The 17,040-nt window shown below is 36.1% G+C and overlaps 1 protein-coding gene across 5 annotated transcripts in view; it reads right to left on the bottom strand.

Moving 5' to 3' along the window:
- The window catches only part of CTNNA2 (catenin alpha 2), a 456,927-nt gene that overhangs the window by 47,446 nt on the left and 392,441 nt on the right, over window positions 1-17,040 (bottom strand). For all 5 annotated transcript variants that reach the window (XM_074148276.1, XM_074148277.1, XM_074148275.1 and 2 more), the window contains one exon: window positions 14,907-15,107. In XM_074148276.1, coding sequence (XP_074004377.1) covers window positions 14,907-15,107 — 201 coding nt within the window. The remainder of the gene's footprint in view (window positions 1-14,906; window positions 15,108-17,040) is intronic.

Below are 17,040 nucleotides of genomic sequence, written 5' to 3'. Positions count from 1 at the left end.
AGCATGAAAATAGCCATATTCTTCATATTCTCTCCTCCAATTGTACAACAAAGAAAGCAAAACTTCCTTTAAAAAAGTGTGATTTACTAACTTTTAAAAGACTGCAATATATCTGAATTATCAGTAAAGTACTTTTAAAAACCTTTAAAAGTTGGAATGAACGCAGTAAGCATTTATACCAAGTGATCAAAGCAAAATGTAGGCATTATGACTACTAGTTTAGATAACTAGCTGCAGTCTAGCTCATATTGAATAATAATAATTGTATAAGAGACAAAACACGTTTAGAATGCAAAATCTAGCAAATTTCTTTTGCAAAGGCACATAAACAGACATTCTTTCATCATGAATATAACAAAAAATAACCACAGATGTAACCTAATGGTATTATAAACTGTGTCATGTCCTTCATTAATACATGTCTTAAATAAATTATTTACTTATATAAATAGTTTAAAGGCATTCCTTGAAGTAACCAGAAGCTTTTCTTCAAATTTTATACAGGATTCCTTTGAAAGTATCATTTTCTCCATATCACATATTCTGAAAGATAAATGTTCCCTAAATCAGTCCCCTAAAAACTTAAACCAAATCCTATAAAGAGAAACACGAACATCAGGACCCCCTAATTATAATGCACCTATACTCCTATACTTAGTTACTCCTATTCTTCAATATTTTAATATTAATGTTGGAGGACTGGGCTCTCATATACCACAGGACAAATAGAATCAATGCTTCATTAGAAGCCTGGATACAAAATCCATTGCGATTAATTCTTATAATTTTAAAGGAATTTGGGTCAAGCTTAAGATTTATAGATAGCCATCTTTTCATTATACTCACATAATTTTTATTATTTGTCACCTTTTAGCGCCTAGGTATCCAAATGATGTACCATTTGCTTTATTATTTTGGCATTATAATTGGAAGAACAGGAAAAGATATTTCTAATTCAGACAGTTGCCCTTTTTGTTATAATATTATCTTTCTTTATCATCTTTTCCCTAGACCCTATTTTTAATACACTTTTTGGCAGCCTGATGAATATAACGAAGAATTTCCAGTGTCATTTTCATCAAGAGCAGTGATAATCTTTCCTAGGAAGTAAACTGTCACTGTGGCAGGAAACCACATTTTCTTCCTGACTGAATGTCCTCAAAAATATCTTACTCATAATGAAAACTATGTTCTATGCAGCTTACTAAGTATCTGAATTAAAGTAAAACCATGAAAAAAATATGATTCAAAACTAGTTTTCCCTTTGAAGATCAACTGGCAGCAGCTATGAGCCAACCCCTCTGTTTCTGGCATGTAAGTATTACTCACTGGATGTTAAAGTGGAACCCTTTAAAGAGATATATCTATTCCAATTTTGTTTATTCTACCTAAATATATATACAAACATATATATGTTTGTTCATGAACACAGATGAAAGAACAGAATTATATCTTTTATGCAGATAATGTTCTGTAAGTGCAATAAGTGCTTGTGATATATTGGAGAAGACAGGAAAAATTGACAGCAACAATATACATAAATAAAGTAAACATTAACAAAATATTGCTAGACAGAAGGGAAACATTTTAAGTAGAAAAGGAGTTTGAGAGCTAAAGTTTTGGAAAGAGTAATAACAAATGCATATATCAAATTATCTTAATTAACGGAACACTTGAAAGTGTAGTAGGAGACTAATATGATTGCATAAGGAAGTCTCTGGCCTGAAAATCAAAAAGCAATCACTAAAAATACAATGAAAACAAGTAAACATAAAGAATAATAATAATAATAATAAAAAAATAGGGTCATAGGGATAAAGTAAGTAAAGCTAGAGATGCAAAAATGGCAACAGAAAAGCAGGCAAAGAACCCTAATATTTAGGGTCCTTAAGTTTGTTTCTTGAATTTCCTAAATAACAGAGGCGGTCAGGTATTTAGCATAATTAATAGCAAGTGAAATAGACCTGAATTGGGAAAGGGCAGTTTGGAGAACATCTGCATACACAAAGAAATGTATCTATTAAATATGTCTTCAATTAACAGAGCATAGTAAAATTTACCCTGCAGTTCTTAAAAAAATAATCAAAGCAATTTCTGAACCATCTTTGAGCATGCAAGAAAACCAATAACAGTGAAAGTTCCAGGGATTTAGAAAAAGAAAAAGAAGCAAGTAACTGTTTTTATAAAGGTAGAGAAGAAAAGAAGGAAAAAGTATAGGATATTCAGCCTAATTTCACTACCCAGAAAGAAAATGAAACATGATGTAAAGCAATTAATGTTTAATTATCTTGTAAATAATAAGCAGATGTCAGACAGGCAACAGATTTGTCAAAATAGGTTGCACCAAGCTATTACAATATTTTCTTGACAGGGCAGCTAACTAGTAGGTTGGGAGAAGCAGTAGATATGATACATCTTGACTTTCGTTAAGATTTTTAACATGGCCACAAATGACATTCTTAGAAACAAACCAAGGGAAATGTAAATTAAATTATCATAAGGTGGACATGGAACTCATGAGAAAAAACATCTCAAGGAATTACCTGTGGTACATTCCCAAACCAGAAAGACAAGTCCCATGGATTTTTGCAACTGTCTAACAATGTGATGCTATTGTAAAAAACGGCAAAGGTCAATCTAGAATTATTAGAATATATGCAAAAAGACTTGAGAGAAGATACTGTGAAGTTGCACAGTGAGGCTCTAGTTGGAGTACTGTGCCCATTTTTGGAGGTCCAGATGAAAATTTTTGTAGCACGTATACAAGAAAGATGCTAAAATATTTTTTTAAAGAACACATATTTTGTGGTTGTATCCAGACATATATTTCTATGTTTCATTAACATAATTTAGTCCATACTCTTTATCTAGAACTATTTCTGAATCATGTTTAAAAGAGTCAAATGAAGGAATTTCTGCTAACCCCTTAAGGAAATTGTTTATAGCCTGATAGATTTTGCTGCTCAGATTGTGCTTATTTTAGTTAACCATCACAATTAATTTCTTGTCTCGCAATATATATTTTAATTTACATTTGAGACCTAAACATTTTGTTTGGGTTACAATTATTGTTTTCTTTTTCTTTTTTTTTTTTTTTTTTTTTCACTTGACCTATGAATATGAAAGCACACAGCAAAAGCAGGCAGGAGAAACATGCTTTATTTGTTAATCTAGTCTGGTCACAAGCAGACCCTCTGAAGTTGTAATCTTAGACAAAGAGATCTACCAAGGACATATAGAAGTGAAATATTTTAAGAGATTATTTGCCCCACTGGTATCATGGAAATTGTTGTTAGAAGTATTTAACAGGCAGCTATAGGGTCTTTGTTGAGCACCAGATCTTGCAAAATGGGGTATAATAAGAACACGCTCACCAGAAATAAACATTTAATTTCTAAGAGATGTTTTAAATTCATACTTTACCAAAACGATGTTATTGGACTTACAACCACCCTTTGCTTGCAATGGATGTACAAAAACAAATAGGTAGGGGTCAAAGCAGAGCTCAATTGTGAAAGGATGACAGGCTTTTTCATGTTTTTCCATATTGTCTCTGTAAGGAATTTTTTTCCCCCTCTTTCTAAATTTTAATGTCCTTCAGATCAGCCAATGAGGACTTACACCAATAACCTAGATTGAAGCCCCACAGGTAATTTTTCTCACTGTGCCACTAGAAAGATGCCAACAATCATGACTCCATTTGTAGATTGGAGTAGTAGATTCAGAAGCATCGGGCCACAGGGATGAGATGCAAAATTACATTTTGTTCATTTTGGTGATCATGAGGCACTCATTTTTGACCACATGGATTACCATGGGTAGTGCCAATTGGATGTGAAAGCTTCTTGCAACAATTTTGACCTTGCAGACTTGGATAGAGTTTAGTCCTTAATTTACATTTTTACATGTGAACATTATCTACTGTTTTAAAATGGAAATAGCTAATAAACTATGTTATGAATTGCTTGCTTTCTAATCGCATTTTTACATGATGGTCATTTTTGATTAGACAAGAAAGAAAAAACATCTTAAACTAATGAGGTGCTATTACTAATAGTTTCTCTAAACATATGTTGTCAGTGAAGTTTTTGGAAATTGAGTTAAGAACTGTATTATTCTCCAGTTAAGGTTATCAGGCCACATTTGAGAAACTCCATGACAGTGATGTATGGGGAAATAACTAACTCAGTTGCACCCATGAAACCTCCAGTCTTTCTTATCTGCATTTGCTGCACAAAGGATACTCTTATGCTGACAGTGGAATAGCCACAAGCAAAATTCAGGCAGAGACAAAAAATCTGTATCTAGAATTGAAACTTGTAAATGCATCAGTTAGAGGATTATTCATTTATTATGTACAGAGAGATTTGCTATGAATTTCAAATTCAGAAGCAAATCAATATTTTGAGGGAAAAATTAAATATTGCTTTTATAGTTTGAGCTGTGGTCTTGAAAACAGTTATACATACAGTTAGACTGAAAAATGTGATCCATTAACATCTCTCAGGTTAGCTACATGAATTAATTAGGCACCTGCATAAATGTTGACAGAATCAGGTCCCAAGTTAATAGCAACACTTCTAATTTACTGACATAGTCGTTCCAACAAATAAAGACTTTAAAGTCTTTCTGTAGATGAGTTTTCAATGGCACTGAAAGTCAGATCACTGCCAACAAAATCTAGACCAAACTGTTGCTGGAGAAAAACTGAGAAACAACAAAGATAAAATTACTTCAACTGATTAACTTCTTTGTTTGTTTGTTTTTTACTGTCAGCATAATAGAAAACTAGCACACCACCATGAGTGAATTCATGCCTTGATACAGCCTGTATTTTCTTGCGAACCACCCTGCTCCGAACAGAAAGTATTTTCTCTAGAGCTTTTCTGTATTACTTGTGAACCACCCATATCACCTACATATTAAAATTATCAAGTAATTATCAATTTTCTAAAAATATATTCTCTACTGACTTTTTCTCCTGTGGTAATAGTTTGTACTGCCATGTTTGTACTTAAAGGCATAGCCACCAAGTTTGTTTAGTTATATGGGAACAATAAGATCACTGATAGAAGGGAAATGTTAGGTTACATAATAACATTATTGAAATAAAAAAACATAAAAATGTTTGGGCTTTATTGTTTATAGCATTAGAATATGAAGTTTCATTACATACAAGATTAAATGAATGCCTATCTAATTTTATGCACTTTTATGACCTTATTATTTAGGAACTCAAATTCCTCACAAACTTAAGTAGACGCAAATTTTCAGTAACCTAGAAAGGTAGAACTGAGACACATAAAAGCAATAAAGGTCAAGGTTCCTCCAGGTACACAGGTTTCTAATTCTTAGTGGTATCAGGGGGGTTTAGGATCCTTGGCCTGGTTTCATCTTACTTCATCTATCTGAAAGTTAGAAATCTGTGTTTCCCTATACCAAATGGAGAGCAATAGATGTTTCCATTAGACAATTAATTACACCTACTTTAAGAAAGCATTTCAAGTTCAGCTTAATCAAATTCTGATATTCCTCTGCCCGTTGAACACAGAGGAAGGACAGGTTACTGGCTTTGAACATATGTCTGCTTTGGGCAACCAAGTTTAGGCATAAATAAATCCCATTCATGAACCAAATCCTAGAACAATTTTGGCTCTAAATCGAAGGGTGCCCTGGAGGCTAGTGGCTGAGCAGGAAGTGGCTGCTTTCTATCCAAACCTCATTAGAACTAAAAGGTTCCCAAAGGTCTCAGCTTTGGGGCACTTTTTCTAGCCAGCAGACTATTTTTTAATGGCATCAGCTGAGCTATTTCTTAGAACTTCATTTTAGAGACAAACACCTACTCGACTCTTTCTAGTATCCAGGGGTTTGGATCCATGAGAATCACCCTTCCCAAAGACCAGAGGTTGTTCTCTGGAGCCAGACTGTCCTCAGACAAACAAGATGCTTGAGCTCCAGACAAATGACTGATCTCATATACCCCACTATATACAGCTTTGCCCTCCAGCTAGCTCTTGATAACTCTGCACTTATTTAAGCATTTGTAGTTGTCCCTTGGAAATCTGATTTTCCCTATGCCATGTTCATAGAGACTAGACACATAATTTTAGATGTGAATCACCTGGTTGAAATTGCCCTCAAATGGCTGTAAAAATCTGGTCTGATTTAGGCAAGATTATTCAAGAATGACATGGCAATCTAAAGGTTTGGACCGCTACATTGCTAAATGTTGAAAGAAGGATCCCTGAAAATCTCAGGCAGAGAATCTGTGCTTATACTAAACATCACTGCTGTGTAAGTCACATAAATCAACAAAATTATCCAGAATGACTGGCAGTATTGTAAGCTAAGGGTTATCAGGGAAGACTAATAAAGCAAAAATCCATGAATGACCCACTATATTAAAAAAAAATTATGCTCTCTTAGGAAAAAACCCAATCATTATCCAGATTTAAGAGGTTTTACTACAGGAAGTTCACAAAGCTATAGCTTAAAATTTCAGAGTTTTGAATGACATTTCTTCTAGGGTGTTTTGTTTTTTTTAAAAAAAAATTAATTTTTTTAATGTATTAACCCATTATTTTACTTAATTAAGGAAAGAATACAGTCCACTACTGGGAAGTATTTTAAAAAGGTATTTAAAAATAATTTCTAATGGATATCTGACATACTCTGTCAAAGACAGCACAGTTTCTGAATTCATTTTGAAGGATGAATAAGGAATTGAACAGGACACCTTATTTAGCTTGAAGTGTTTGTCACAGTCCGTTTTTAGAAGAACTGTAAATTCTTTATCAGAAGATTCTAAGTATTTCATAAAATGTTTATTAAACCCTGGTCTCATATCATAATTTACAACATTTCAGTCATGATTGTTATATTGCTAATTAAAAAGAAAAAGTTTTATAAAGCTCTACTGAAATATTAAACAATATATAACATTATTAGACAAACTGGTTTTCCAAAATGCAGATTTGATTTAAATATTTTGTTGCTTAGGTAGATGTATGCTTCCATCTATGTATCTTTGTACCGCACATTGTACATGTATACACATTTATACACATACATATATTGATAATATATACATATATTAATAATATTTTGGTTGCTATGGATGAAGAAATGACCATATATAATTATGTCTGCGTTTTACATCACTGGATTGGGTTTTCAGAGTTGTGTGCTCAGCGAACCAGGGACTGACTTCTGTTACAGCTGAAAACTCATAAATAAAAATGTGAATCCTCATCAGTTCTGGATATCAAACCCTGTGCATCTCACTTTGGTCACTCAGCAAAGAGGAAAAGCAGAAATAGGCAAAATTCACAGCATGATGGTTTAAGTGCTATGGTACAGAAAAGGATGGAACAACACTGTCTGAACCACAAGAGAACCCTTTCTCTTGCTGTTTTACCTATTCACTTTTCTCCCAACGAAATGGTTAAAGGATAGATGTAAAATAATGAAACTGCATACCCTATAGCATTTTGCAGTAAACACAAGACTTTCAGGAAGAATCAGCCTTCACTGCCAATACACTGCATCACCGGTTTAGCCACAGACCATAAAAACAGTGTTCTCAGGGTGCCTTGAATTTATGGCCAAGTCCTGACCCTTTGGCTCATATGTGTTAAATAAGTCTGGCACTTCACAGAAGGCTCTCACTTCATCTGTGGGTATATGCAACTATGCAGTATAGACCTGGTAATGCAACACTTTCAGGAAACGTTGGATTTGATCATGTGCAGTACAGGTGAGCTGTACATTATAGACATTAATGGGATGTCTTGACTCAAATTACCAAGTATTGGGAGATATGGACACATAGAAAAAGACTCAAACCTTCAAACGTTTTACTGATTGAACTGTCATTCGCAGAAAGGGAGGGAACCAAGGTAATTGGTGTCTGCAGGGAGGTGCCTCATGGCCAGCATAGTAGGCAATCATAGAACCATATAATCATAGAATGGTTACAATTGGAAGTGACCTTAAAGATCATCGAGTTCCAACCCCCCTGCCATGGGCACAGACACCTCCCACTAGACCAGGTTGCTCAAAGCCCCATCCAGCCTGGCCTTAAACACTTCCAGGGATGGGACATCCACAACTTCCCTGGGCAACCTGTTCCAGTGCTTCACCACCCTCACAGTAAAGAATTTCCTCCTAATATCTAATCTAAATCTCCCCTCTTCCAATTTAAAACCATTACCCCTCCTCCTGTCACTACATCTCCTGACAAAGAGTCCCTCTCCGGCTCTCCTGTAGGCTCCCTTCAGATATTGGAAGGCTGCTATGAGGTCTCCCCAGAGCCTTCGCTTCTCCAGGCTGAACAACCCCAGCTCTCTCAGCCTGTATTCATAGGGGAGGTGCTCCATCCCTCTGATCGTCTTCGTGGCCCTCCGCTGGACCCGTTCCAACAGGTCCATGTCCTTCCTGTGTTGAGGACTCCAGAGCTGGACACAGTATTCCAGGTGGGGTCTCACGAGTGCAGAGTAGAGGGGTAGAATCACCTCCCGCGACCTGCTGGCCACACTTCTCTTGATGCAGCCCAGGATGGGGTTGGCTTTCTGGGCTGCCAGTGCACACTGCCGACTCATGTTGAGCTTCTCATCCACCAACACCCCCAAGTCCTTCTCCTCAGGGCTGCTCTCCAGCCATTCTCTGCCCAACCTGCATTTGTGCCTGGGATTGCCATGTCCCAGGTGCAGGACCCTGCACTCGGCCTGGTTGAACTTCATGCGATTTGCACAAGCCCATCTCTCAAGCCTGTCCAGGTCCCTCTGGATGGCATCCCTTCCCTCCAGTATGTCGACCGCTCCACCAAGCTTGGTGTCATCGGCAAACTTGCTGAGGGTGCACTCTATCCCACTGTCCATGTCTCCGACAAAGATGTTGAACAGCACTGGTCCCAGTACCAACCCCTGAGGAACTCCACGCGTCACTGGCTGCCCATTGGACATCGAAACATTGACCACAATCCTTTGAGTGCGGCCATTCAGCCAGTTCCTTATCCACCGAGTGGTCCATCCATTGAACCCATGACTTTCCAATTTTGAAACCAAAGATTATGTAACAAAATCATGTAACAGTAACATGTAATAATATAACACATAACAATGAGATCATGTAACAAAAGGGTACATCACAAAGAGTACAAGGAAGGATAACGACAGCTGCAGGAACATATGTGTCTCACCAATTTCAGATGTCTCACTCATTCTCCTGCCTACTTGTGCAAATAAAGACTGCATACAGTGAGTACCCCCACAATATTATTTCTACTAAATGGAACTCCCTTCAAGCTAATATTTCAAATAAAATCTAGCTGCAACTCTTCAAAAAATCGCCTCAAGAAAACAGTTGCATGCTGTTGAACACAAAATGACTTTTTTAAGACAAGCAAAACACCCTTTCTGGCTTTAGTTATAAGTTTGTGTATATCTGTACATAGGTGTGTGTAGGCAAGGGGATGCAAGGAACGACAGTGTTTTTATTTTAAAAGATTATTGTACAATTCACATTTATATTCACAAAACATTCTGTTGCAGCTTTTCAATATTCACTGATTTTTCTGCCTATATTTTCTAGACTTGGTATACAATTTTTTCTACCTCCACAATTATCCTCCTTACTTTAAAAAATGGCTCATAAGAACAAAAGATTTGAATAGCAACCAAGTAATAATGGTTTATGAAAATGGACAATTCTATTATACTAACCTACTATTCATTATCTAAGGTGTCTGGCACATTAAATAGATAATCCTAGTCTTTTTAAAATCTCTTGGAGTTGATTTGTCTCCAAATCCCCACATTTCTTTAATTTTGTCATCCTTATCTTGACCTTCTTCTGCTTCTGGAAGATTGTTAGGTTGTGGAGATCAAAGCTGAAACAACTATTTGAGGCCTTCAATGAATATCCTCCTTAAAGTACGGGTTAACATCTTAAACACTGATGTGAGGGTTGTTGTGCACGAAAAAGGTATCTTTGCCTAGCTGCCAATAATGATGCCATATTTTTTCTGAGAGGATGAATTAGTTCAGAGCCTTCCTGTTAGTGTAGATAATGTAGTTTAAATTGTTCCATTTACCTAGAGAAATTAAATAAAATTATCTTTTTGTGTTGTATTTCTGATCAGGAAACTTCCCTACTCCCACCAGCCAAACCAGCATTTTCCTTTTGGCAAATTTTTCTTCTGTCTATTCACCTGTTAATTAATACATTATACACCAACCACAGCGCTGACCCCTGAAGTGTCACAGGATTTATCTTTCTGCATGCTGAGAAACGGTCATTTATGCTTTGCTTGTGCCTTGTAGCCAGCTCTTAATCCATCAAAGGCATTAACATTCACTCCATGGTTACCTATTTTCCAAGTAGCTGTGTGTTCAGGATTTTATGAAAAACCTTTGAAAATCTAAATCAATTACGTTATATTCTCCTTTAATACTATATTCTATTTTTAAACTCTAAAAGTGAAGAGAAAAAGAAGTAGTATTTAAGCTTTCAGACACAGCGGTGATTTATTCATCTCTTATGTATCTCATTTAATTGTTTTATAATATATTTTACAGGATTTCTTACTGTATTCCTCTGCTTATTGAACACCGTCTCTCTGGTTAAAAATTCTTTGGATCAAACCAAGCACTAGAGGAACATAATATTGAGTATTTTTTGGTCCTTTTGTAAAATACCTTTTCTAAAATAATGCATTAAATGTTTTTTGTTAGTGATATCTTGAGCTTTAGATTTCAGTTTAGCAAAACTTTAAAGAAAATGCTACAGCGCTTTGCAGAATAAAAGCTATAATTTCATCAAAAACCCTAGATAAATGATCTCATGTTCTCAGGGTGATGGTACCCATAAACTGTACTACAACTACCTGAAAATCCCATAAAACCTGAATTTAACATCATTTATTTTTTAAATAGGTTCCATTTTGCAATTTTTAGCTCTCCCTCAGATTCAATATTGGGTTTTTTTTTTGATTACAGCTATGCTTAAATTCATCTTCTTGCTTCTACATTTTGTTTCCCTTCATATCACTGCTGAAAGATCCATCTTTACCACATTTTAGTCTTAGCTTTGATAATATCATTGAGCTGCCTTTTCCTAGTGATAAATATCTTTAAAGTTTGCCCTACTCGCACTGATAAAACTCTCACAGGCTTACTGCTGAACTGCCAGCAGTGCTGATTTTCAACTTTAGTCCATTCTGATAAAGACAAAATAAAAAATGTATGTCAAAACAGAAGTCAGAGAGTGGCCTACTGAAAAACAGCTAGTTACAAAGTTACTAGGATATCTTTAAAACATGCTAAAACCTGAAACTCAGATTTCTGGTCTGAATCGGACAATTTTAAATTTTCAATGTCCTTCACAGGATTGAGTAAGCCAAGTACTATGGTACTTGCTCTTCCAGGATGGTTTCCAGACATCCCAATGCAAACTGAAGGAAAACAAAATAAAAAATTGGAACTGGTTCAAAGCCCTTCCCAGGCAGTTTTGGTTGCATTTGTTCTGCTTTTTCTCCTTCATTTCCCATTCACTCCCTTTCAATACAGCCCTGCAAAATCTACTCTAGTTTTCCCAATTTAAATTCAACCCTCTGAACCTTAAAGTATGTCACATCTTTTTTTTCCTTCCTGCATCTCAGAAATCTAGAAAAATAATATTCAATCTCATTACATGTTACTTGATTTCTTTCTACGTACAATTCTTTTTAGTCATTTAGAAACTCATGCTTCTTCTCTGCAGCTTTTACAGCTTCTCAAGCAATTGCTGAGTAGACTTCAATCTCCTCCTTGTTAAAGGCAATGGGACACTCTGAGCTGGCCTTGGTCTCTGCTAGGACAGGGTTCTGAGCACCACAAGAGATCTCAATATTTAAACAGAAATTGTGCTTTCTGTTTTCTCTTACTCATTTCCCTTGCTTTTCACCTTTTTCTTTGCTTTTGACCTTTAATTTCTCTTTTCCTTCCACCCTTCTTGCTTTTTTTTTTTTTTCATGGACCATCTGTAGGAGGATAATTTCACAGTCCTCCACAAATGCAGAATACCGATGTAACATTTCACAGGAGCTGTCAGCATGGCCCTGCTTACCAGTCCCTGGGCTGTGTCTGACCCTGGTTCCCCTCACTGGGCCATATTGTGACTCCCACCCGTGGGCTAACATCCCAGCCTGGCCTCATCCCTGTCCACATGGAGGTGCCTGGTGCCCAGGGCTGGGTCTGTCCCCAGGGAGCCACTTGGCCTTGCTCTTTAGGAAACCAAGCTAAAGATATTAGTAAAACTTCACAGTGCCTCAAAAAGCGAACAAAAATTAAACCCTGAAGCTCTGCAGGGTTTTGTCCTGCACACAATTAACATCCACTAAAATCTATGAGTTTTGTCTTTGTTCCCAGCAAGCCCCATAAACTCTGTGGTTTTATAGTTTTCATCTGGGATTTATAAGAAAGTCAGCAACTGAGACTCAATTTTTTATTTTAGTTTTAAAGGAAAAGAAAAGTGTGCAATTTTAAAAAGACATTAACCAATACCTCACTCCCTAATACTGCTGTCAGAGATAAGAGTCTAGCTTCTACCAAGTATTTGGCTATGAAGGCAGTGATTAGTCAAACGCAGGCAAGAAAGCACTAAAACACTAAAAAAACCCACCCTGTATATTCCAAAGGCAGTAAACTAAAGCAACAAACAAATAAAACTTAAAGGTGAAACCAGTTATTAAAATAAGGTTTGCATTGTTTCAATTTCTCAGAACCTACTAATATCACTTTCATTAAAGATTAATTTCTCCCTCCCGAAAAAAACATTAGCAAAGTGTTTCTGGGGGCCAAACCCAGTACTCATATAATAGTATGGAATCTCTGGAAAAAGAGACTTAACAGAGGCTTTCCTTGCCTGAGATGATAGTTAAAATTAAATACTCTAGGTGGACCTGCTCTGGCAGGGTGGTTGGACTAGATGATCTCCAGAGGTCCCTTCCAACCCCATGTGATTCTGTGATTCTGTGATTATAAGAGAAATGCAATATGCTTACTTCCTTTCCATTGTCATTTAACTAATTTTTCCCAGCTTTCAAAAGCACTTCATTTGAAAATAAATAAAGGTTCAGTTAAAAATAAGGAGAAATAAAGATGAAGAGGATAAGACACTCATCATTAAGTTTCTCTCAGAGATTTTGATATGTGCATCTGTGGGTGGAGCCTGACTCCAGGTAAATCACTCTCATAATTCTTGAGTGCTTGATAAAATCTGCACAGGATCTCAAGCTGATAAATAGAATGAATATAAATATATGTTTGTATTCATATATAACTTACTGCATTATCTTATATAATTTATTATCATATATGCCTTATTGCATTATCTTCAAGTTGTACAGGGGCAAAATCCAACCCTCTGGGTTCACCCAGAAGTAAAGTGAACACAAATGTTGCACAGGAATTAGTGGTGTAGAGCCAAATGGAGTGGCTGCACAGACCATAGGCTGAAAATCGTGGTACTTATTCCTGACCTGTCCCCAAAAATATCTCTCTGCAGCTCATAAGAAAAAGTCTGTGAAAGTTAATTTCTACAGGTTTGGTTTGAATCTACAAGCACTGCGGGTGTTCAAGGCACAACTGTCTAGCCATAATCACAATCATAAGAATCCACACTTCAGTTAGAATTTCCAATAAATCCTAACGAAAGCTCAGAAAAAGAAGAAATTCTATGTTTTTGTTAATGTGATTTATTTGTGCAAGTAGGGCTCGGGATCCTTAGTAGGGCTAAAAGATAACAGGCTGGGGCAACAATAACACAACAAGTTATAGTAAATAATTGCAACACTGTTTAGCTCATTTTGCTGATTTCTGTGCTTAAAGCTAACACAGAGGCTGCGAAACCTATGGCAGTTTTTGCTTTTCTGCCTTGTAGGGAGATGTCTGGCTGTTTTGTCTGAATGTCACATTTGTTGTGTCCTGAATTGGTGCAGTCTCATTTTTTCCCTCTAAAATAATCCTGCTGATTTTGAAGCCCAGATAAGTTAAGTTCAGCCAGATATGGGGGAAGATCAGCTCAGATATTTTCATACATCTAAACTATATGCATCTGTATCACAGCTGGTCACTTGTACAGTGAGTGGAGACTCAGTCCATAAAGTCAATGGAACTGAAACTGCGATTCATCCAAACAAATGCTTTAAGATGAGAGCACTTGATAATACTGCCTGCACCGAACAATTCAGATGCACATAGCAACAGATAATACTGAGTATAAAGGAGTCTAAAAAGATCAGCTTAGACGTAATCACTTACACCTAGATGAATCCAACCCCTGCTCTGTGAAGGCAAAAACAGGTTAAAAAAAAAAAAAAAAAATCAGTGTTTTTTCCCAGTATACTCATCTAGCAGACTTTTATACTTTTTATATAATCTATATATTTTATATAATCTAGCAGACTTTTATATTTTTTCAATCAGGTGATATATTTCCAGTTGCTCAAATGTGTTTTCAATGAAAAATTGTTTTTCATTCACAAACTGACAACTTCAGTCACAACCAAGTACATTCACCTGCACAGACCACAGAGTAACATTTTAATGGTTTTCCAGACACACATAATACATGATCAACCAACTTATAATGAGCTTGAAGAAAAGGCTGTGTATTACTCAAATCATTGGAACTTTGATGAAGTCGACTAGCCTTGATGGGTTACTGAATCTCTTCTCTTATATGGCTTTTGTCAATATGACTTCTGTAATAACACTGAGTAGAGAATAAAAAAAGCACTCATGGTCATTAATTTGTTTGTTTATATCTTGTTTTCAAGCACAGGGTCCTCTCTGAGTTACAGATTTCAAGAACTAACTGAAAGTTTTAAGTGACTTAATACTGAACAATGTTTCAAGCCAGCTTACCGGTTTCAGAGAGCAGTTTGGTAGCCTCCAGTACCTTCTCAGTATAAACCCCAGTTTCATAGTTTTCCATCTCTGCATTAATGATGTGAATAACTCTGGCTGCACGGCCTCGGATGGCACCCGCAGTTCTGTCCAGTGTATCAACATCCCCCTCTTGGAGAGCAATCACACATTTATTCACATCTTCCAGAATATGGTTTTCTAGAATGAAGGAAAAAAATAAGGCTCATTTCATTTCATTCTCCCTCATAGCAAAGCTTACTGATTGGGTAAACGGCAAATGTCAGTACGTTAAAAAATTGATATCTGTCCTTACCCAGTTCTACAAAACAAATATCATTCTGTGATACTACGCCACATAAAATTCCCAAGTGTGATATTTATCTTTAAAAGGGACTGGGCTATGTCCTCTCACCTATATTGCGAGTACCAACCTGTAATTCTTTGAAAAAACAGTCACATTAATTTCAAACATCACACCAAATTTTATTGTAATGAAAGTGTAATAAAAGTCAATGCAAAAAGGAAAGTGGTCAAATATTATGCAGATGCTTTAATAAACAGTTTGGCAATTGTCTAAAGATGAATTTACACGTTCCTATAAACATTTAATATATTTGGTTTATTTCTGCCTAAATAAGATAGAAAAGAAAATAAACCATTTTGAAAAGACAACAGCAAATGGCCTTTGTAGACAGCAGGGACCTTGTGCACAAGCAGTTTATCTCCTTTAGTCCATCTATCTACAGATTAAGCTGTGAATTTTTCATTACACACAGTATAATCATATGTGACTGCGCATATTCTGAAATAAGAGTTGACAACAGTGAGTCTGCTCAGATGATGTAATATCAAGTAGGTTTATTGAAATCTTGAGAGCTGCATTGTTTTTACTCGGCTCAGAATCAGGCCACGTACTCTCACGTGTTGCAGTATCATAGCTTATGTAGTATTCTCACATACAGATAATGTGAAAGGATAAAGCAGATTTTGACTAGCTCAGACATTATTTCCCTGCAGCCAGTACAGTTAAAAATCATTCCAATAATAAAACTATGGCGGAATTTCATTATTGAGAAAACTCAGTCTGAGAAGCTCAGAGACTTTAAACAGCAACTTACTTTTCTGCCACAGACATACGAGAACTGAAATGAAACGTTGTTCTTTGTAGAAGTAATAAATAAAACAGAATCAATGAGTTTGCCAACCACTTTTTGTTAATTATCCTTGGCCACAAAAATAGAATGACACACTACTCTTCACTCTTAAAAATCCCAAGGTTGGATCATTTGAGGGTTTCAGAAATGTTTTACATGATGTTGAATTTTAAACTGTAACAACTCTGAATGAAAAATAAAAGTCCCCTGAGCTATGAATCAGAATAACTTGCAAGGCAGAATTCTTTGTTTAAAAACTCTCTATTCACATTTTAAAAATGTTGTTTTGCTAAAATATGTCTTCATTATTTCCTCCTCACAGTCTCCATTTTCTTTACCATGGCCTAGCCAAATCTTGCCCAACAAGAAGTACTTTCTGAATATGAACAACTACTGCATTTGGAATATAAAGTGATTAAAATTATGGTCAGCCTTTTGGCAGCCACTGTATTAATAAAACATGACATCAACTGTGACAATCAATATGAAAAGGAGGAGGTGTCATTTCATGAGGTATGTTTAACCGGACACCAGCCCATTTTGAATGCTTCACTGGTTTAACACCCAAAAATAAAACTACTCGGTGTAAGTTGAGGCTTCCAAGGTTACAGCTAGAAATAACAGGCTTTCTGGATGCACAGGATGTTTTCTCATTTTTAATAGATATATATGTGTATGGACAGTATTAGAAAGAAATATTACTTCTCAGCTCTCTTGGGTAGTTTGGATATGTCAAGACTATTTCAGTAACATGTTTAGAAGAAAATAATATTGTTTGACAAAAACAAAAATGTCATCCACTCAAATAACTTCTGATTTTATGGGTACTAGTGCTTGGAGGGAACAAAGTCCCCAAACAAATAAACAAATGGCCATTTAATAATGTTTGCCATATCTTTGGCTTGTGGACTGGGTCTGCAGTTTACAGCTTGGTCTGCCCTTTCCTTGTAGAACTAGGTCTGTTGAAAAGTGCTTGC

The sequence above is a fragment of the Numenius arquata genome, chromosome 5 (assembly GCF_964106895.1).
Source record: "Numenius arquata chromosome 5, bNumArq3.hap1.1, whole genome shotgun sequence".
In the NCBI taxonomy this organism is placed as follows: domain Eukaryota; kingdom Metazoa; phylum Chordata; class Aves; order Charadriiformes; family Scolopacidae; genus Numenius; species Numenius arquata.
This window is presented reverse-complemented; position numbering and strand designations above follow the sequence as displayed.